This window comes from Buceros rhinoceros, unplaced genomic scaffold (assembly GCF_000710305.1).
Source record: "Buceros rhinoceros silvestris isolate BGI_N320 unplaced genomic scaffold, ASM71030v1 scaffold9899, whole genome shotgun sequence".
Classification (NCBI taxonomy): domain Eukaryota; kingdom Metazoa; phylum Chordata; class Aves; order Bucerotiformes; family Bucerotidae; genus Buceros; species Buceros rhinoceros.
The window spans coordinates 12606-34253 of record NW_010430943.1 but is presented as its reverse complement, the minus strand read 5'-3'; the positions used below and the strand labels follow the sequence as shown (position 1 = coordinate 34253).

Below are 21648 nucleotides of genomic sequence, written 5' to 3'. Positions count from 1 at the left end.
TTCAGCAGCGCTTCACGCCTGACTAATATCTGCTTCTTTCCTTCTACGCTCTGCCTGTCACTCCAGATGGAGAGGACACTCCGTGGGTAATTGGTTCCTGTTCCCTCCATCTTCCTCCTTCCCTCTTACTCACACACGTTGCTATTACTGTCTCTTCCATCATTTTCGGTTTGGAATGAAGTTAGATCTTGAGCAACTTGCAGTAGGATTGGCTAAACTAGACCTGCGGTTCCTGAAGGGGGAAGCATCGTGTGATGGGAAGGTGACAGGCAAGAAAAACAGAGAAAGGGACTTCTGTGCTGCCGTGATGGGCAGCACGCCCTGGCTCTGGTGTGGAACTGATTAGTTCTGTATTAACTTCCCCCCTTTAAGTTCTGTCAAGGTAGATACGTTGTCACTTCTCTTTTCACTGCACAGGTAGAGGCAGCTCTGCCTGTCGGGACCTGGTGAAGCTGCCAGCTCCTTGAAGCTCGCTCTGCTCCTTTACCGCACACATCTGCAGCGCTTGGTCCCAAGCCCAAGGGACCCTGGTCCCTCCCTCCCTCGGAGCCAAGAGAGCAGCAGGCTACTGCATGCAGACCCAGGCTTCAGGAGGAGCAGGTCAGAGCTTCCTGGTGTTGGAAAGAGATGTGTTCTACCACAGAACAGGGATGAAGGGTGTGATCTAGAAATGTTAGGAGGCTCTTGGGAAACTCTCTGAGCCAGGGAGTGTTTTTCTTTGCCTTGTAGGGGGTGAGAGCTGGAGTCACAGAATCGACTGGTTGAAAGAGACTTTAAAGCAGTTGAGTCCAGCTGTTTCCCCAGCACTGCCAGGGTCCGTAAACCATGTTCCTCAGTGTCACATCAACACGTCTGTTAAACCCCTGCAGGGATGGGGACCTAACCACCTCCCTGGGCAGCCTGTTCCAATGGCCTTCAACTCTCTCTGTAAAGAAATTCTTCCTAATGTCCAACCTCAACCTCCTGTGGTGCAACTTGAGGCCATTTCCTCTTGTTCTGTCACTTGTTACTTGGGAGAACAGACTCAAGACCAGCAATAAATACAAATTCTACTTTTCCCCCAAGGCCCCCAAGACTGGCAGGGAGCCTGAGGAACCCCAGTAGGTGATTCCTTCACAGTCAGTGCATGCAGATACCAGTGTACATGTTTCTTCCAGGCTGGAGTCCTAGCCTGCAGCTTCTTATGATGAGTGTAGTAGGAAATGGTGGAATAGTCAACATCTGGCATGATTATGCAGAATTATTCAGTCGTTTCCATAATACCCGTTGTAAAATGCTTGCTGCTTGATAAACCAGTCTTTCTGCTGCTTCAGACAACAGTACCAGAAATCCTCCACGCATACAATAATAGCTGGAAAGGAACTGGATTCTTTACCTTTTTTTTTCCTTTTCCTCTGGACCTCACTGCCTGTTGCTATAAAGTGTGAAGTTCATCTGTGTGCGAGGCTGTGAATGGGGATGAGGTGTAATAGTTGGATTTATTACTCCTCAGTGAGCCAGTAACGAGATGTAAATGATCTGATCTATTAATCTAAAACATGGCTTGGCTTAAAAAATCTGTGGAACAAAACTCTACTCTGCCAGGCTGTGTCAGCAGGGGAGGCCTGACAGGGTAATAAGCCCTATTTTATAAGCTCACTATTAATTGGATTTGCATCGTCTGGCTGGATTCCTTTGGTCTGTGACTGATCTTTCTTTTGACTTGGGAATCAACCACTTTTATCGGTTACCTCTTAAGTAAGCTAAGAAAAACTGGGCTTGCGCGGTGCGCCGCTGTGGGCGGCAGAGGCTGGGTTGCTGTGTGTTGGCTGTTGCAGAAGATGAGGGATGTCCTATAAATTTCTGACCTCAAGTAGGGATAAACGGAGTCTCACGCAGAAAAAAAGCTCTTAAGGCTTCTTAACAACAGGCAAATGGTGGATGATTTGTACTTCCTTAGCACCGACTTGGGGTAGCTGATCCTGTGTCAGGTGGCTGCTGTGGGGACTAGGGGAGGGAGAGATGCTGGGGGAATAGAGGGGGCATCCGGAGCAGCACAGGGATTTGTTGGATGTTACAGGTTCTTTTGGATTCTAATTATCTAGTAAGTCACTGGCTTGCAACTTCGCTGCTGCTCTCGAGGTATTTTATCCTTTTTATCTGTGCTCTGAGGAAGAGAATTATGAAGCTTTGTGGTATCTCTTGACCAGCATAAAACATATTTGCCACGAGATCTCCCAGGGAACAGGCTAGTGGGGACCAGAACAAAGCTGGATTTCTAAGCGTTTTGTGCAGAGGGGAAAGGTTGGAGCCTTTTTGGCTCTAAACACAGGCACTCCTGGAAGCTTCTGCTTTAGCTGCGTGGTGCATTTTTTTTCAGTATCCTAACACATCAGCATCTGTTGCAGCAACAGACCTAGAGCCTTTGTTGACCCAGTTTGCCAAATACTCTTTTAAAGCATGCTTTCTCCCCAGGCCCCAATGAAATGGAAGAGCAAAACCAGCTCCAAGGTGAGCTGTGGTGTCCTGCTCTGCCAGCCCAGCCTTTTCCCTGTGGCACTGGCTCCTCACCCCTGCACTTGCTTCACCCTGTTAGGGCATGATCCGTGTCCGAATGTGACCAAAACAACCCCTGCACTACACAAAAAACCTGCCATGGTCTCCTGAACAAAAGCCCAGGACACAGACGAGCCTGGAGAGGTCTCTGCAGTGAATAACCACTGCGGACCTGGGTGTTTCCTCCTGGCTGTCAGTCATCCATCAAGTTCTTCAGAAATATTCGCAGGAGTGATGTTGTGCTTGCAGACAGCGCCTGTAGCCAGCTCTGGGGTCTGTCCTGATCACTGAAATCTCTCAAGCGCGTACAATGGTGTGGAGGTCTAAAAAACGGGCTTTACCATGGAGAAAGTGCCCTGGACGTGTGGTAGGGCTGTTTCTAAGTGGGATGTGGGATGGCTTGGCAGAAGGGCTCCAGAGAAGGTCAATGTCTCTGGAGGGCTGGGACGCAGTGCCTGTTTCAGGCTTGGTACGTACCGTTACTGAAGTATCCTGGTGCACCGTGAGGTCTCTTTACCATTTGAGTGGCCTGTTAGATCGTGAAGCTGGTTTTCTCCTAAGGGAGGGGGGAACATCTTCAAAGGGAAGCCAAAGCCCCCCGTCAGCTGCTGTAACAGCTGTCCCCAAACCCCGCTCTCTTTCTTCCTTGCCATTGAAAAGAGCCGCATGTCAGAGGGACATCGCCAAGGTGCGTTGTGCTTTCCCGTGGTTCCTGTCTGTTCCCTAGAAAACCAAAGCCTTCAGGAAGCTTGCTTCCTGTCAGCTTTATTTTTATTCCGTTTCACAGTTACCCCACTGGGTTTTGTGGAGCTGCTCAGGACTGCTGGCAGCCAGCGTGGCGGGCTGAAGGGAAGGCACTGGTGCATGAAGCAGGAAGAGTTCCACAGGGGTTTTGGTGCCGATGACAGGCACAAGAGGGGATGAGGTTTTGTTCTGGCTAACCTGCAGAATGCTCCTGTCCACAGTAGCTGTGTGGGGTAGTTCTCCAAGTAGCTCTGCTCACACAACAGGCAAAAAGCCCCTCTGCCCCCTCCGCTTTCCCATCATGGCATTTCTGTCTGTCCTGTACACAGCGAGCGAGGGAGATGTGTGCTCGCAGCGGCGCGGCCGGCCGAGCTCCGCTCCCGCCATCTGACACTTGGCTTAAATGAACTCGGTCTTTCTCTCCTCTCTCTCCTTCTCTCTTTCAGCTTGGCAGTGACCTTGGCGGGGGCATTGGAGGAAGCCCGGCAGTAAGTGCCATTCCATTTTTTTCCCCAATTTAGAAAGCTGCCCAAAGCTCAGGGGTTTTAAATACAACCTCACCTGTTATGTGCCAGAAGACGCTTTAAATCCCCAAAGGTGTTTGAAAATGGGCAGATGTGACTGAAACACGCAGGTCCCCACCTATGTTGCTTTGAGTCCAGCTGTCACCTGGGCTTTCCTAAGGCCCCGAGCTGTTGACTCTATCTGCTTAGCTCTTCTTTCTTAGAGCTTTTAGTCGGCACACCAGCGTTAACCCTGGCAGTACCCCAGTCCTTGTGCAACTGCTTTGGCAACTGAACAGCCGAGGATGCTTAGCTGTCTGCTCACAAAGCCTGTTCTGTTGTAACCCTAACCCAGCGTCACCATGGGCTTGTCTGAACTCAGTGCTTTTCTCTTCCCAAACACCACGTAAGATTTTTCCTGGAAAACAGGATCAGGTGCTCTGAGCTTTCCTACTAGCTGTGGTCAGTGCCGAGCTCAGCCTGCCACCGGCCTCCTTCCCTGTGCCTGTGCTTTGTGAGTGTCCAAGTGCCTAGAGCACTTGCCAGACGTGGTAGACTTCCACGCTGCTTCCAAAGCACCCTTGGCTTCAAATGGATACCGGCTTCTTCCAGGAAAGCATGGCAAAAGGAAGCAAGATGAGGTGGAGACGTGGTGGGCAGGAGGGAGTGTGCCTCCAACCCACAGCCCAAAGCAAGCTCCTGGAGAAACCTCCGGTCCCTCGTCCCAGGACTGTGTAGCCAGTAGTTCAGTGAGGAAGGCACACTCAGTTTCTGGAGTGAGGGCTTTTCAGAGACCCTTGGATGGGTGCAGTCATTCTCTCTCCTTCTTTCCCTGTGAATCTTGCATTCCTTTCTAACTTCAGCGTGAGGGCAGAGGAGGGCCAGTGGTACCTGTAGTCCCCAGGCAGAACATACCAGCTCGTGGGAGATACTGTGCAGAGATCATACCTAGAAACCCAGATCTCTGCCTGCTAGGCTGGCATAAACCCACCGAGAAGTTCTGTAAAACTCCCAGTCCTCCCTGTCCAAAGGGTTGATTGAAACCCCACATCTCAGGTGGGTTCCTGAACGCAGCACAGCGGTGAGACTTCAGACCCGGACCTGCCACCGGTATTTCCTCTTGCCTGCTGTAGACACTCTGCCTGTTGCTGGGCTGCTGACTGGTGAACCCTCTTGTCAAGCACGTAATTATTCCTGCTCACAGTAAAGAGAGTTGGGGAGTCTAAATTGAGTGTGACTGTCCCACCTGGAGCTGGGCACCTAAAGGTTAATATCGCAGGTTTGGTGCCCTCACTTAGGACCTGAGAAGGAAGTATTACCCTTCTTGCAGGAAGGTTGTCCTCTGGCAGAGAGAGACAACTAATTCTGCCGCATGTAATGAACCTGCTGGACCACAGAGCTCTGGCTTTGGGTGGGAGCACACAACATGGTCACGACTCCCTCACTGTCTCTCGGTATCCAGAATCTTGCAGATTCCTGAAAACTGCTGTAGTTGGCTGAAGATTTGGTTTTCCCTGGGTTTATGTAGGGTAGATCCACACAGCATATTGTCTTTATGAGGAGGAGAGATGGAGAAGATTCCTCTACAGTGGGAATAGATAACTGGAGCTATAAAAAAAGATGTGAAAGCTATTGCATGGTTGAGGTGACAGCTGAGTGTAGGAATTAGTTGCCAAGAGCTTTGGAATTCAAATGCATTATTTAGCACTATTGATAATTCAGCGGGGAAGCCGCAAACAGCTTTAAAATATTTAGAATGTTGCCCGAGTTCGTGCCTTTATTAAATAAGCAGCGTTCTCCATAAGTGATGTTAACCAGCGCCTGCTCTTTCCAACTCCTGCAGGTGGGGCAGACCTACATTCCCTCGTCTGTGCCAGCCACCTTCGCCCCATCGCCCACCCCAGCAGTGGTGAGCAGTGGACTCAACGATCTCTTCGAGCTCTCATCTGGAATAGGCATGGCTCCTGGAGGATACGTGGCTCCCAAGTCTGTACGTAAGGAAAAAGATCATCCTCAGGCTGTTGCCTTACCTTAGCCTACAAGACATCTGAGATTGCTCAATTGTCCCCTTTTATTGTGGGTCTCTGGTGCTATCGGGGCACCTTGGTTCAACTCAGTCCCATTAGGGATGCCCTGGGCTTTCCCCAGGCAGAGTTAAGCGTGTTGGAGACCATGTTAGCTGTTATTACAGACTTCTGGGATTTTTAGCAGTTCCCTCATTTTGCCTGTAACAGTATCTCTGAAGAGCGGCTTACGTAAGACAGCAGAACTTCAGTTTTATCAGAGCAGCTTTCCTGGAGACCTACTTCTTAGCAAGTTTCCCTGGGAAACTGAGGACAGGGTACAATTTGCTACAACTTTCGTAGAAGATTTGTTTATTTGGTGGAATCCAACGTGATGGAGAAGATAAAATGACATGACTGGGCTGGGCATGCCACAGTGTAATGCAGATAAATGCTGTTAGTGACAGAGATCGCAGATGCGCTGACTGAAGCATGCTTAGTCTGGAGCGTTCGTGAGATCCAGAACGTGGTCCTGGGGACAGGCTGTGGCGCAGCCACAGGGAGCTCAGGGTGAGCCTTTCATGCCCGAAAGGGAATAAACAAAAAGTAGCACTCTTATTAAATAGTGGATGGATAAACTTGAATCATCCTGTGACATCTAGGATCTCCAGGTGCTGCAGAGCACAGTCAAAGCTTTTGGCCCTTAGCAGCTGGCAAGTATTACACCGTGTGTGAGACCAAGTGCAGAAGAACCCAGTAAATTTGAGCTGAGTAGTACTTCATCTCACACCACTCAAATTTGGGCCTGGGTTTTTCCCACAAAGATGATATGGGAATCCAGAACCCAAACAGCTAATGGTATCAGCCCTGTGCTTCGTACTTGGCTCAAACATGAGTACTGTCCTGCCTCTAAAAGCCCAACAAGTCCTTAAGAGAAGCCTGTCCACCAGCAGACAGGGTGAGTCTCGCATTAGCGTGATGGACACGGCCGTTCACTGTCTTTCGTGCACGCTGATGCTCTGGTACCTCTGAATTCCTACGTGAGCGCTGTGAACAGAGACAGATTAGGAGCAGCAAGTTATTTCTCATCGGTGAGCTTGGTCCTTCCAGCACCCCATGCTCTATCTTCCCTGTAGTGTTTCTTTAGTGTTTGTGGGCTTAATGTCCCCACATAGCTGGAATTCCAACCTCAGGACTTCTCTGTTGCTGGGAAAACTGTTCTTGTTCGTTACCTTCAGGCCGAGCTTCTCATGCTGAGTGACATCTCTTGTGTTCAAGGTTTGGTTGCCTGCAGTGAAGGCTAAAGGATTGGAGATCTCAGGCACCTTCAGTCACAGGCAGGGACACATCTACATGGAGATGAACTTCACCAATAAGGCTTTGCAGCACATGACCGACTTTGCCATTCAGTTCAATAAGAACAGGTAAGAGATCAATACGCTTTTTCCGCTGGGTTGACAAGGTTGCGCACTCCTGTGAAAGGAGTCTGTGTCCGCACTGCGGGATGCTGGGAGCGCTTCTGTGGGGGTATGTAACGCAGCCAAGGAAACGGCTGGATGATACAGCCTGAACGCTCCATCACACCACAGCTGAGTGAAAGGGCTGAAAATACAGACTGATAAATCTGTGAGGAAGCAGACGGCCCCGCCGTTCTCCTCGCCCTCAAACAGCATTGCCCGTTTAATCTCTGCGGGGTTTCACAGCACCCTCGGGAGCTGTCGGGCAGGGCAGCGGTTTTGGAGCCAGTAAGTACCCTGAGGAAAGTGAGAGCATAAACAGGCAAAAATTTGAGCTGCACAAGGATCAGTCCGTAATGCCTCTACCTCCTGACGTCCGGAGGAACTGCTCTCGTGAATAAAGCAATCTGTCAGTGAACGCTGAAGTTAAGAGCCTATGGCACGTGTTTTCCTCTAACAGGCAGCAGAACAATTTTGTCAGAAGAAGCAGCCACTTGAGTGTCTTGAGCACACATTGTTCTCAGAGACCCGTCTTGGCCAAAAGACATGATGTGATGGTACAGCTCTGGTGTCTTCCCACAAATACCCTTCCCGGTCAAAGAGCTTTTTGAGTGGTTTGCTGCATGTTGTCTTGAGCAAGGACCGCGCTAGTTTTTATCAAAACTGCAAAGGATATCGCGTGGCTGAAATGTTCCCCATATTTGTTAATCCTCTTCTCTGAAAAAGGGTTCTCTGTATTAAAGATCCGCTGAAACCATCTCTTTAATCTCACTGTTAGCCTTGCAAATTGGGGATTTCTTGGGACAAATAATATTTACTTACAAAAGACGTTATGCTAAGTAAGTCTTAGTAAATGTTCTCCCCAGACTGCTGTATTTTCTGGAGAGCTTTGCTAGGCTGCTCTACAGAAATGTTTCATTCAAATCAGCCTGAAAAAAGCCAGTTTGCTTGTGATTTTTTTTTTTTTTTCCCCCCGATCCATCAAGCTGTGTTCTAGCCCCACCCATGTGGTACTTCTTGAGGATGGAAGAAGTTTAAGGAGTGTGCAGAAAAACAGCCGTGTCTCCGTTTGCAGCGTACCAGCACACACTCAGAGCACAATCCATTACTATTTACTCTTCTGCAAATACTGTTCTGTCGCTGCCTGCCACTGTGGCTGGGGTGTAGTACAGAGCTGCAGTGGGCTGGCTCTGGGTTAAACGTTGAGGTTTGTGATTGGGAAGTTTCTATTGCTTTTCCCCTCTCCTGCTGCTGCTGCTGATCACATTTACTGCAGTCTTGGGATAAAGCATTAAAAAAATAAGGCTGGAGCTCTGGCGTGCTGTAATAGCGCAGCCACTTAGCAGTAAAACACAACTTTGTTTTCCCTCTGAGTCTTAGCGAAAATACTGGGGCTTTTGTCTGCCAAGGTGGAATGGCTGCAGAAGGCAAATCATGTGGCCCGGCCCTTGCTGAGAGGATTCTTATTTCAGCTGCCTAGTGCTGAAAGACCAGGAAGAGCAAAGAATGGGGCATCCACTGGTTTGAGTGACATACCCAACACATGTGACTGACTCTGTGCACAGAGAGCATCGGGTTTTTAGTGCGTAAAATAAAAATACACACCTATACATCACCTCTAAGATGAGCTCTGCTAAAGAGAAACATGGTCATGGGTGGACACCAGAGCTGTTTGATACATCTGCTCTTCATCTTCGGAAAGGAGCTGGTGCGTAGTACAGGAGCGTTATGTTAACTGTTGGCTGCTTTTCCTCTTCTCCCCACTAAGTAGAGGTGTCTCTTGGACTGACCGGGCAAGTAAACATTGTGGTGGTTGTACACATCCCCAGCTGAAGGAGTCGCAAACCAAGCAGCAGAGCCAGACGCTGCCATTCGGGACCAGCCAGCTGGCTGCCTTGATTCATTTGTTCTGCAGTGCTCTGTTGCAAACCACGTATGGTTATATCTGTTTGTTCTGGAGCGGCTCCAGTTCCTTCTTCCATAGCTCCCAGTGATGTAACAGCCATGCAGTGTGGGATATACGCTACCTGCAGTGCTCTGCAGTTCTGTAAGAGAAAGCCAAGAGGCCTGAGTCCGGATGCTGCTCCTTGCTGGGCAGGCTGCTGCTCAGCACATAGACCCATGCCGTGTGGTCATGGAAGAGTTCCCAGATGCTGGTCCCTGGGCAGGATGGTGCATGTTGTCCACAAGACTGACCTGATCTGAGTTTCCCATGTCTTGTCCTACTCTGAGCGTCTTCTGTTTTGAGTCGTTTCTCTCCTGGAGTGACAGCAGGGGCGGCTCAGGAGAAAGGGGAAGATGAGCCAGTTTGTGCTTGGTGAAAGGGGAGTAGGAGTTGGGCAATGCCAAGCTGCTCTCATCGCCTCTTTTTCCTCCTGTCCAGCTTCGGGGTCATCCCGAGCACCCCACTGGCCATTCACACACCTCTGATGCCAAACCAAAGTATTGATGTCTCCCTGCCCCTCAACACTCTGGGACCAGTCATGAAGATGGAGCCTCTGAACAACCTCCAGGTAAGGGTTGTCTCATTCTGGGCAGGGGGGTGGTCAGCAGGTGCTCAGCCCGGTTTGTTTGACCCAACCAATGTGGTAAGACTCTAGTAACAAAATACCACATGTATAGAGTGACCTCGTGGATTTGGGCCATGCATCCGGCCAAAACTTCTTTCTGTTCCTTTTTCTAGTCCCTCCCAGAATGATGAGATCAGCAGCACTAGGGAAGTGATTGTCCCCCTGTACTGCTGAGGCCACACCTCAAACCCTGGGTTCAGTTTGGGCCCCTCACTCTCAGAAAGACATTGAGGAGCTGGAATGTGTCCAGAGAAGGACAACGAAGCTGGAGTAGGGTCTGGAGCACAATGCGTTGAGGAGCGGCTAAGGGACCTAGGGGGGTTGAGCCCGGAGAAATGGAGGCTCGGGGAGACCTTCTGGCTCTCCACAACTCCCTGACAGAAGGTTGGAGCGAGGCAGGGGAGGTTCAGTCTCTTCTTCCCAGGAACAAGCCACGGGATGAGAGGAACCAGCCTCAAGTTGTGCTGGGGAGGTTGAGGTTGTCCCTGGGGAACCATTTCTGTCCCATTGGGGTTGTCCCAGCCTGTCCCAGGCTGCCCAGGGCAGTGGTGGAGTCCCCATCCCTGGAGGGTTTCCCAGCCGTGTGGAGGTGCTGCTGAGCGACAGGGGTCAGTGGGGACCTGGCAGTGCTGGGGAATGGGGGGACTCGAGGAGCTGAAAGGTCTTTTCCAAACAAAACAATTTTGTGGTTCTGTGACTGAGAAGTCTCTGAGAAGCAGAGACTTCTTGAATTTTATGACTTTTCACACACCTCAAACCCGCTGCTTACATCTGTGTGGATTAAGGTCTTTGTCTGCTCCAGGAACACTCCTCAGTAAGCCAGACAGGTTTGGTTGGGTTTATGAACTGGAGCTGATCTGAAGTTCATGCCTGCGGTGGAGCAGGCAGCAAGAGCTGTCAGCAGAAGCTGGCAATTAAAGGAATGCAGGAAAGATGGCAACTGCTGCCTGATCAATATTTCTCTACTCTTAACTTCCAGAGCGCTTTACAAAGGCGTTGGCACATCCCTGTCCCAGATAGCTTAATCCAAGGCAAACAAGCTGTGTTCCAGGAAGGGCTGCGGGGAAATGGCATAAGCAGCTAATGCCGCCATAAAGAGGCTGTCAGCGTGTCCGGGACAGTGTTCCCGCGACAAGGCTCTTCTGCAGGTTGGGCTGCCTTCTGATAAAGGCGCAACAGATCCAGATGTTTCCCTCTGGTTTGGACCAGAGACTGTCTCCATCAGTCCTGGTGTAGGAGTGAAGTACTCGCCAGGCAGATAGCTCTCCTTGGAGAGAGGCTCTTCCCACCCACCGCTGCCATGTGCAGCCCCTCCATGGAGCAGGGCTCAGCGAGTGACTCCTGCCTTTGCTCTCCAGCTGGGTCCTCCAGGGTGATTGTCCCAGTGTCCCAAAGATGAGTTAACTCGCACCGTAGTGCGACTGCCTTGCCTCAGGTCTCCAGGAGATGGAACTAGGTTGGGTTCCTGGAGCGCAGCAGCCCATGGAGGGGAATGTTTTGCAGCAGCTCATTCTCTTTTTAGATCAAGAGAATGCAATGGAAGTTACTATTTATTCTGCCTGAGCAACTGTTTTTTCCCTTCTTTTGACTTCCATTCTGGGGCTTATGACTTATTGATGAGTCTTTGGGCAAACAGCTCAAAATAGCTTCTCTGGTGCTCAAACGAGCAGTCCTACACTCTGCTCTGAGCCCAGTCACGCGACGGGGGAGCATGCGGACACTGAATGGATTCCATGTGCCTGTCCTCCACAGAGGGCCCCTCCAGCTTGGGGAAAAGCTGGATTCCCTCTGTGGCCAGATCATGAGGATGAGGCTGCATCACTGTGGAGGGGTCAGCTGTGGTAAAGTCGACCTCCTGCTCTGAGGGAAATCTGAAGTCTCTAGGAGGTGACAGTCCTGATCTGCCTGCACAACACTGGGGACTCTCAACAGGGCTTTCTCAAGATGCTGCTTCCTTTGATCAGGAAGGAAGTGAAGTATTTGGGTTATTAAATCTCTACAGGGATTGGAACAGTTTGTTTCGTGTTGCATCTTCTGCTAGAACAAAGCAAAGTGAAAACATGTGAGGAAACCTCCAGCTACCTTCTACTGAGACAGCGGAGCATTCGTTAGTGCCAGACTTAGTTGCTAATTTGCTCGCTCTCGCATTGCCATGGAAGTTGGCTGCCCTTTTACAATTGGGGAAGCTGCCATATGGAGTAATAGTATATTTCTCCGCAAAGAGTTGAATCACGATAGCAGATGCCAAGTTAAAAAGAGCGCTCCCCGTACTTCTGTGACAGCAGTGGGTTTGATGGAGATCTGTCACTGCCCTGACAGCCAAGGCTCTGGTTTGAGTTTGTGAGATCATGCAGAAATTGTCTGTCTTGAAACATTCAGAAATCATTTTGGTGACCTACTTAGGGGACAATTTATAGCATAATATAGGAGTAGAGAATACAAATGTTCTGTATTCATTGAAGAACCAAAACACTCATCAAGCTGAATTTGCTTAATGTGGATTTTCTGAGCTGGGGAACATTGAAGTGGATGCAGGGCTGGTTTGATCTTCAGGGCCTTCTGTTCATCTCCTGTTCTGCTGGGGGTTTCTTGTTTTAGTAACGAGAAAAATAAGTCCTGCAGTAACCAAACCGATAGCTTTCAACTTTTTGTCATGTTAATTAGAAACTTCAAAGACGACTTGTACATTCCTTAGGCAACGGTTTCAGAAGCAATGGATTCAAGTCTTGTTCAGGTTATTTTTATTACCGTTTCTAATCTTTCGCCCAGTACAGCTGGTTTAATCTTAACATTTGTAATCATAGGAAGAAACGAAAATATTTGATGAATTAGTAACAAAGCCATTTTTACCAGAAGATGAGGAAGACTGAAGTGTTTTCAGAGGCTTACTTAGGTAAAATGCAATGGCAGAGTCCCCCGTTTGTCAGCCACCTTGTGTCTTGTGCCGATGAACACCAGGCTTCTCCTTCCCAGCCCAAAGCAGCGATGGTGGGTGCTGTGGTCCCCCTGCCCAGCACTGCATCTGCAGAGCTTGACACTCGCAAGTGATAGTAAGCTCTTACCCGAAGGCCCAGGAGAGGCTGTGTTGAGCTTCACGAGTGTTGGATAGCCCCGTCTCGTTTGCCAGCCGGGAGGTGGCTCTAGCAGCTGTACAGGCTTGCTTGGCTCCTGCAGCTGCCTTTTCACAGTGTGTGAGACCTTGAGCTCTCGGAGAGGAGAATGGGTTCGAAATAGGGATTTGCACTGGTGAGGAATATTTTTCTTCCCAGAGACTTCAAGTTGAACTTGGACTAAGGCGATGCCTGGGGTGTGAGCCTTTCTATGCTAAAGAGAACCACAGTTGCTAATAAATGGCCTTTCAAGGGCTCTGAAATCAGACCCCCCGATTTGTTCGTTTGCGTACAGGAGAATTGGGTGAACTGGGTGAAGCAGAGCCAGCCTGCTATGAGCGTTTCAGAGCTCAGGCCTGGCCTGGCACCAAGACGCTTATCTCTTGTGTGACATGGTAACCCCTTGCAGGGGACAGTACAATCGAAAACAAGGACTCCCAGAATGGTAGCTGGTCTGCCTGAGCCTGGAGCCGTTACTGTTCCCTGGGGATCCACATTCCCAACTGACCATCAGCGAGGTGCGTTCCCCAGCGGTACCTGCTGTCAGCTGCCAGGGCTCTTTGAGGCAGCTGCTGAGCAGGCACCGGAAAGCAGCATAGCTTCAGTTGTCCAAAACGCCTGTAAATGTTCTGGTGAGTGTGGAGAGGGGAGGATCTGCCAGCTGACTGTCTTCCTGAAAGGTGGCACTGGGAAGCGCAGACCTCTCCCTTGCTGCTGAGCAGAGTGAGGTGCAGAACGTTTTTGTTTCTTCCAATGAGTTTGGCAAAACATTTCTATAAAGACAGATGATGGTGCAGCTTCTTCATGGGGAAGGATCAGACTTGCTAATGCGCTGGATCATGCCTGTCCTTCCACGCCCCGTTCCGCTGTAACTGCTCTCCTGCACTCCTCAGTGTCTCGCTTGCAGTGCAGAGCCGCTGGAGCTCTCGTTCCTCAGAAGTGTTAATGTATCTCAGGTCATACATGCAGAGCTCTGGCTATGTGGAAACAGATTTCACACATTCAGCTCTCCATAAAAACACGGCTGAGAACTGGTGTGAGCAGCAAGTCCAGTCAGCAGGTGTTCTCCCTTCAGAGCCTGCTTGATAAATGGCACAATATCTGCCTGTACGTGAGAGGCGTCAAAATTACTGGTCCAAGCACCACCGAGCAGCCTTGGGCAGCTCCATGTGGAAGGTGCTTTCTTGGATGTGTTCCCTAGGTCGTGTTTTTTAACAGCCTCTGCTAGGCAGGGTCTTATTCCAGCAAAGAGCAGAACCCTCCTGGGAGCTCCCTGAATGCAGGACTCAGCTCACAGCTTGGCATCTGCGGCCGGTTCCTTGCTTGGACGTGGAAAACTGCTGTCGTACCGGTTAAGAGCGGGTCTGCCACATGGCGCAGCACATTGCATAAAATGTCCGCTTTGAACTTGAAGTGCAGGCAGGCATACCGGGAGCGAAGCCTCCCAGGAACCTGCTGTTCCCTGACCGTTGACGTAAGCAGCGTGCCCGGAGATGACAGCCACAGCCAGGGCCGCAGTAGCCGTCCTCACTGCACGCAGCGCCGCTGCCCGGGCTCCAGGCTTGTTCCTGTAGGAGAGCAGCTGGCTGGCAGCGGCTGGCAGGCCGTAGGATCCTGAGAACCCTCCCTGTCAAACAAAATGAATTCGAGTAGCTCTCACTCCCTGGGGGCACCTGACAGCCAGAGCAGCAGACTGTCGGAATAAACCACGACCTTGTGCTGGCAGAGGTAAAAAGCCTCCGCAGAGGAGAGTTCTTCTCGCCTTAACAGTTTGGCTGTTACCAGGCTCTAAAGCAAACCCCAACTTAAAGTAAATCCTTAATTTAGTGGAGGTGCTAATGGGATTCCAAGTGGGTATGTTGTGTGCTTGCTGCTGATGGAAAGCATCTGCGTTGCTTTCAGACTTGAGTTTGAAAGCCAGCTCTTATGCTCAGGTCCGGGATTTAAAGCATCAGAAACCTGCACGGTTGAAGAAAATAACTCAGGATTGCTCTTGTGAGGTACCCCCTACCCAAAATACCATCAGAGGGTTACGCTGCGAGAAAGGACAGCAGAAGGCTGCCCACGCTGCAAGGCGAGCAAATATGTTCTGGGGGTTATTTCTAGATCTGCTGCTTCCTCTAGTCAGACCATGAACAAGCCCCAAGTGACTGGGAGCGCTGTGCCGGCTTTTAGTGGGCTCACACCTTGTCAGCAGTGAAGCGTCACGTGAAAATCTGGCACCTTTTGACTTCTATCCCTAAGAAGCTTTATAGTCTGCTGGGCTAAATTCATAGGGAAGTGATAGTATGGGTTTTTCTCCTTTCTGAAAGGTTGTAGGTGGAAGACCATTTTTATTTAAAATGCTTCTGATTCAGCTCTCAAATGGCTGAAGCTGAAGGTCTCAGTAAAGGTTTAGTAGTTCATGTCTAGCTTGGCAGGTTAAAGCTGCAGAGCCACAGGCTGAGTTAGTCTGGCCTGGTGGATTTATCGAATGTTGGTGGAGGTTCCTTCTGAGCATGTCAAACCTGGAGACACTTCTCAGCTACTGGTATCACTTTATTGTGATAATCACATTGATTGTCTTAGGCTGATGCTCCCACCTGAGGAGCCCTGGGTTGTTTTGGCAAGTCACTGTTATTAGCTACCCAGTCTCTCACAGGCATTGCTGTAGATCTGCTTTCTGCCTGCAGTGGCTTTTGTAGCCTGTCAGATGGCATCAGGTGCTCCTGATGTGGCAGTGAAAAGCTTGTAAGCGTGACCTTGGAAAGCTGTTACCAGCTGGCAGGACCTCTTAGCCTCTTCTTGGTGGGAGTTTCCCCATCCAGGTATCTGCAGGCGCCTTTTCATGGAGGAGACCTTGGGCACCACAGCGCTAGCAGCACGTACGTTGCTGTCTGGGGGAAGTAGGTGGTGCTGCACGATGGAAGCTAGTCTTGAAGAGCTTACCGGTCTTGTTGCAGTGCTGTATGTTTAAGGAGACTGTAGCTTTTTCCTTTCCTGTTTGCAAAAATGATTTGTAACGGCCGGTTTCTGCATCATTACAGATAGTTGCAAGGTGGCAACCCAGTGATGCAGTTTGGGAGGAAGGCTGGTGTGTGGCTCGCGTTTCTTGGCTGGGAAGAGATTGCGCTTCAGAGCGTCTTAATTGGGTAGCTCTCCAGAGCATAGCCAAAGCAGCTTACTCAGTGTGTTTCTGTGGAGTTGAGAAGCAGGTCAGCAGATACCTTTTTATAGCATTCTTATAACTGCAGGGACAGGGTTAGCATAATAATTTGGAGAGTGCCTCTAGAACCGCGACGGGAGAGAAGGCACTGCTTTCCAGCCCCTCTTGTAAGAGCCTGCTGGTGTGTGGCAACAACAATTAGCGACAAAAGCTAAGTAATCTCTGTTGTTCGAAGGCGAGGCAATTAATCATTAAATCAGAGCTGGAGAAGATCTTGGGTGACGCTGCGTAGTCCCTGCTATGCTTCGTTGGTTTGCTGTAGTTCCTCTTACTGAGAACATTGTCAAGGCTGATTTTAAATACTCCAAGCACTGGAGCTTCTCTCTTCCTCAGGAGAATTTTGAGCTGCTTAATAATCCTCGCTATCAAGTTTTCCCAGACATTTAGCCTAAATTTTCCCTCTTCTGGCTCATCTCCATCACTTACTTCCAGTCACATCATCCAGACTGGCTATGCTGCTGTCCCTTCCCCCGCTCTCCTCTCCTGGACTCAGAGGTGCCCTCACCCACTCTGTACAGTCGTGTCTTGCGGGGGGAATCACTTCAGTCCCCCACTAAAGTGCTTTTACCCCTCTGGCTTCAGTGCCTCTAGCTCAAGCACTAGACACTCCAACTCGTGAGGACAACGCCAGCGGTCGAAGCACATAAGAGCCCCCTGTTACAGAGGTCCTTTTCCAATTTCATTGCACCACTATTTACATCCTTTCTGTGGTCTTCAAACAAATCCCTTCTTAAGCTGGTTTGCACAGTGGAAATTAAATACAAGCTGCTGCCTTTAGTGATGGCTGAAAGTAGAAACCCCACAGACTGTCGCATCTACTTTCTGCTGTTCTTTGCACTTTTGGGACCTTCCCAACTGCTTGAAGAGTTCACGCGGGAGCTCAATCTCCTACCTCTTGTCCTCTGGCTTTGTGCGCCTGTCCAACCAGCTGACCTGGGTTCAAATTCTCTGTATTATTCCCCTCTCTCGTCTATCTGCAGCTGGTTTTACTGACATTTGGGAATGTCTTCTAAACCTGCAACTATGGGACAATAGATTTTCTCAGCAGGACACTAATATATGTAATTACTAATGTGAATGGAGTTTATCTTGGCATAATTTTTTTTCCTAGCAGCAAATTTATTTCTCTGGCTCAGCATTTAGCATGGTCTGGTTTGTGTTTCAGCTAGGTGACAAATTGGAGAACTCCTCCTGGGTTTTTTCAAAGGAAGCAGGAGCTCAAACAGCCCCTGAAACTCTGGGCTCCCCACACAACCTCAGTTCTAGGTCTCTCTTCCAGGCGAAGTTTCCTTCATCGCAAGCAATGGTGGGTCTCTGCTGAGCTGTATTCCCATGACATCCCACTGCTGTGTGGGGATGTGAGGAGAGCATGAGAGGCATTGAAATAAAGCCCAGCGCTACCTTTCCGTGTGCTGTGTTGTGACAGGGCACGTTCTCAGACCCCCAGGTTGCTCCTGCTGTTCCAGCAGCTCTCAGCCTGGGGAAGATGGACAGGGAGGTCGCGCTCTGCGCTAGCAGAGATTAGTTGGTCCGTGGCAAGTAAGTGTGATAAAAGGCAATCCAGTGCTTCTCCATGGCTGGCGGAGTTTATTGACACCGAGAATCAAGTCTTTTGTCAAGTAGCCCTCTTTCACCTGCCCTGATTGCTCAGTGGCAGGGCCTTTGCTGCCAGGAATCGCCACGGCCCATGTTCGCTGGATAGCTTTCACTAAGGTAAAGGCAGGAGGCAAGGGAGGTGCTGCGAGGAAGGTGCAGGCAGTGGACCTGCTAATCAAGGAGGTGAAAAATAAAGAAGTGGAGGTGAAAATAACACTGGGGTTTGGAGCTGGGGGAGTTACAACGCTGAGGAGCCAAAGAGGAGTGGTGGAGAAGCTCATGTGCAACATGACAGACATGAGAGTAGCAGTGTGCAGCCAAGAGGTGTGAACATCCCTGAGGTGGAAGTGAGGGGAGGGGGAGGCTGGACAAGAGCAGAAAAGGCGAGGGATGCTGGCGGAGACCCCAGCACTGCAACTGGCCTTGAAGCAGCCTGGTGAAATGGAGGAGATTGAGCAGCTTCTAGTAGAAATGGAGTGAGCAGAGAAGGGTGAGGCTGATCTGCGTCTGAAACTACCCAGCAGCTCGGTGACATCTCTCCAGGTAGCCTCTCGGTCAGAGCTGGCCTCTGCTCAGGGAGGGCACTCCGGGGCGCCTGGGCAGGTGATGAGGCTGCGCACAATCCTGAGATCCCTTTGGGCTTCCAGCTGACAGAGACACTTTAACCCCCTGTTTCTTCTCTACCAGGTGGCTGTGAAAAACAACATTGATGTCTTTTACTTCAGCTGCCTAATTCCTCTCAACGTGCTTTTCGTAGAAGACGGCAAAATGGGTGAGTGCTTTTTTTTAGGTCTGTGGAGAGCCTCCTTCAGCCAGCCTGTGCTCGCAGCACCAGCTGGGTGCCCTTGTCCCATGGCTGAGGTTCACGGGTGCTTCCCCGTGCATGCCCTCAGCACCCTGAATTCATCTGGTTGGGTGGCCTGTCCCTGTGGTTCTGCAACTCCAGTAGTTACCAGGACCCAAGTCCTCTGCTCCGATTCTGTCTGCTAGACCAGGGCTGGATTTGTTTTCTTTGAGGCTGATTTTTCTGGGTGTTTGTTTTGTTTGTGTTTTGGGGTGTTTTTTGAGGGTCTGATTCAGCCAGACGGGTTCAGGATTTGCCCCCATACCACTTTCACTGTACATGTGTATTCCAGGTCACTTTTGTTAAATTATAGTTTGAATTGGCTGGGAAATTGCTTGAAAAGCAGCTTTCACTGATGTAATCCTAAATGTGTGGAATCTCCTTCCTTCTTGTCAAATCCAGCCTGTTCTTGGTTTGTGAACAGCTCATATGGGAAAGACTGTCTCTGGTTTGGGGGTTCCAAAATCCGTCAAAGCTTTGCTGCTTTCACAGTGAAACCAAGGTTTTTACGGAGCAAATCCTGGATCTGTCCACGACAGGGCAAAATGTGACCAAAAAGCCTTTTGTGTGTGTCTCCCTTGGAACGTTCTGCAGTGAATTAATTAATGCTACAGTCCTGTGGGGGCCCAGGAGTGCCGATTGTCTTTCTTGTTTCTAGAGCGCCAGGTCTTCCTTGCAACATGGAAAGACATTCCAAACGAAAATGAGCTTCAGTTCCAGATTAAAGACTGTCACCTGAATGCTGGTGAGTAGCTGAGAGCACTTTTGATGCTCGGTCACTAGCCAGCACTTTGTAAACACCATTGTGGCTGATGGAGAGATGGATATTGCTCGAGGAACAGAACAGCCTTCCATCCTAGGGCTCGTCTCAGTCAAAATATTTAGCTGATCATGTCTAAAATCCCAGATCTTAGATTTTTACTCGTTTCTTCCTTTCATTCTGGACCTTGTATTCTTGTTTTCTTTCATACTTTGCTTCTCTGCAAAGCTGCTCTTGCAGAGCCGCATATGGTGGGGCTGTCCCACAATCCTGCTCCGCTGCTGTGTTTCAGCCCTATCTCTAACCTCCTGCGTAACCCTGGGCCAGTCACTTCATCTTTCAGCATCTTCTTCCTGTTGTGAAAGAGTAACCTGAAGTCCGCTGTGACATCTGTGGAGGACGGGCCGTGTGAGAAAGGGGTTTAGTCTGCTGCCATTACCTGATCTATTGATGCATTTTGATCATACTCTGTCCCCTTCACTCTGTCTTTAGTTGTCTCGTTGCTTCTGCGAGCATCCTGCTTGTACGTGTGACCTTACTGCTGCTGAAGGATGAGAGCGCACAAAGAAGGTGGAACAGGGCCAGCGTAGCAGCTTTGCTCCTGTTCAGGCTCTGGCCAGGGGCCAGCTGACTCTGCCGAAAGCTGCTCTGTTTCACAGAGGAAGAAAGTGTCCCTATTGATTACAAACCCCGTGACCTTTTTATTCGCTCATGTCTGCTATTACACAATGAACATCCTCTTGCTTCAGTTGCAGACAGAAACCACGGGTCTCTTTGTACTCATAATTATTACTATTTTGGAATATAAAAGATGAAGTGCGAGAGGGGAAAAATAGCAGCTGTCGGACCTTATGACTTGATTTCACTGTGGGGTTTCAAATGAGAGCAACCTCTGCGCCTCCCCCAGTCCTCCCACTGCTCCCAGCCAAGCTTGGCACAGCCTTTGCCCCTGCACTGCAGTGCTGCTGCCGGTGATGCCTTCTGCCCTGGCCCTGCCCTAACCGTGCTGTCCAGGGCCCTTCTTATCCCCGGTCAGAAACACTGGGAGCTTCTTGTGTTTGGCACTGGGGTGTCACGGTGCTGCCTGGTGAGGGACATTGTTGGGAGAGAGAGAGGGGGGCGCGTGGCTGGAAAGGTGACCACTGGCAATCCCCGGCCTGTGCTGCCTTCTCCCTCTGGAAAAAATTGTTAGTGAACGTGGAGTGACAGGCAGAGCTCCCTGTTAGGGGAGGGTTTGCCGGGCGAGCCCAGACTGCTTGCCTAGGCCTGCCCGAACTGGTGATACTCAGTGGAGAGCGTGTTACTGGCTCGCAGGGAGAGCATGGGAGTGCCGGCTGGTTTCTCTGCAGTGGTATCTGCAGCCGTTGCCAGGGCTTAGGCAGGAAGAGGCTTCTCTCCGTGCTCCAGCCAGAGCCCTGGGGTGGTGCCTCTCCTGAGCGCGATCCGTCCCTCGGGATGCTCGGGGGCGTTGCAGGATCTGCCAGCCTCTGGCTTCTGTACGGGAGAAAGTGGCTCATGTCTCATAAACAGATTTCAAACACTTCCATCCCCTGAAGCTTCTGGTTTTGTATTTCCGTTGCCGACACCTCCTCCCTCTTGTGACTATAGCGGCCGCTTCCTTCCTTGACCACCTGGGCTTCAGCGTGGAGCGGGCCGATAGCATGCAGGAGGGAAAACTGGGGAAATCTTGTGCATCTTAGTCCCTTGTATTCCAGCCACCAACACAACCCTCAGTCTGCTGCTCACCTCGATTTCTTCTAAGCTGTAACCTTCTCTAGTACAGACCATCCTCAGAGCATCAGGCCTTGCCTGCACAAGGATCAGCCATTCCCCAACCCCGCGTAGGGCTGGGCTTCCAGCATCCTCAGGGATGGAGACTTCCTGCAGCGTGGCAAGTGGCTGGTGGTATGTACCAAGGGCAGAGGGGAAATCAGCTGGATGAGCACTGACAGTTCACTCTGTTTTGCTGCTGGTTTATACCAGAGCAAGGGTGTGTGGCTGGCCATGTGCTGCAGCAGGGCGTTTGTCTTTCAACATTCTCAGTCTTGATCATTTAAATCCGGTGAAAATAGCCTTGTTTTGAGACACCTCCTTTCTTCCAAGAATAGCAGCTTTGGGTATAAAATCTGTAGGAGCTTGATCCTTGTGGAGGAAAGACTCATTCTTCTTCAAAAGACTCTTGCAGGAGATGCCTGACCAGAATAAAGCTCTCGGTGTGGCTGTTGGCGGTTCTCTTGTTCACCAACGAGATGCCGCCGCGTGCAGCTCTCTTATCACTGCATAAAACACGGGCCGTGGGGGGGCGCCGGGGCCACAGTCCC

The 21648-nt window shown here is 50.3% G+C and overlaps 1 protein-coding gene across 4 annotated transcripts in view; it reads left to right on the top strand.

Annotated features, from left to right (window-relative positions):
- Window positions 1–21648, top strand: part of LOC104499680 (AP-2 complex subunit beta) — a 75143-nt gene that overhangs the window by 45671 nt on the left and 7824 nt on the right. The window contains exons 16-21 of one of the 4 annotated variants that reach the window (XM_010143219.1): window positions 3726–3767; window positions 5626–5772; window positions 7064–7209; window positions 9626–9755; window positions 18411–18495; window positions 19226–19312. In XM_010143219.1, coding sequence (XP_010141521.1) covers window positions 3726–3767; window positions 5626–5772; window positions 7064–7209; window positions 9626–9755; window positions 18411–18495; window positions 19226–19312 — 637 coding nt within the window. The remainder of the gene's footprint in view (window positions 1–3725; window positions 3768–5625; window positions 5773–7063; window positions 7210–9625; window positions 9756–18410; window positions 18496–19225; window positions 19313–21648) is intronic. The other 3 variants (XM_010143220.1, XM_010143222.1, XM_010143221.1) reach the window with 3 other exon arrangements.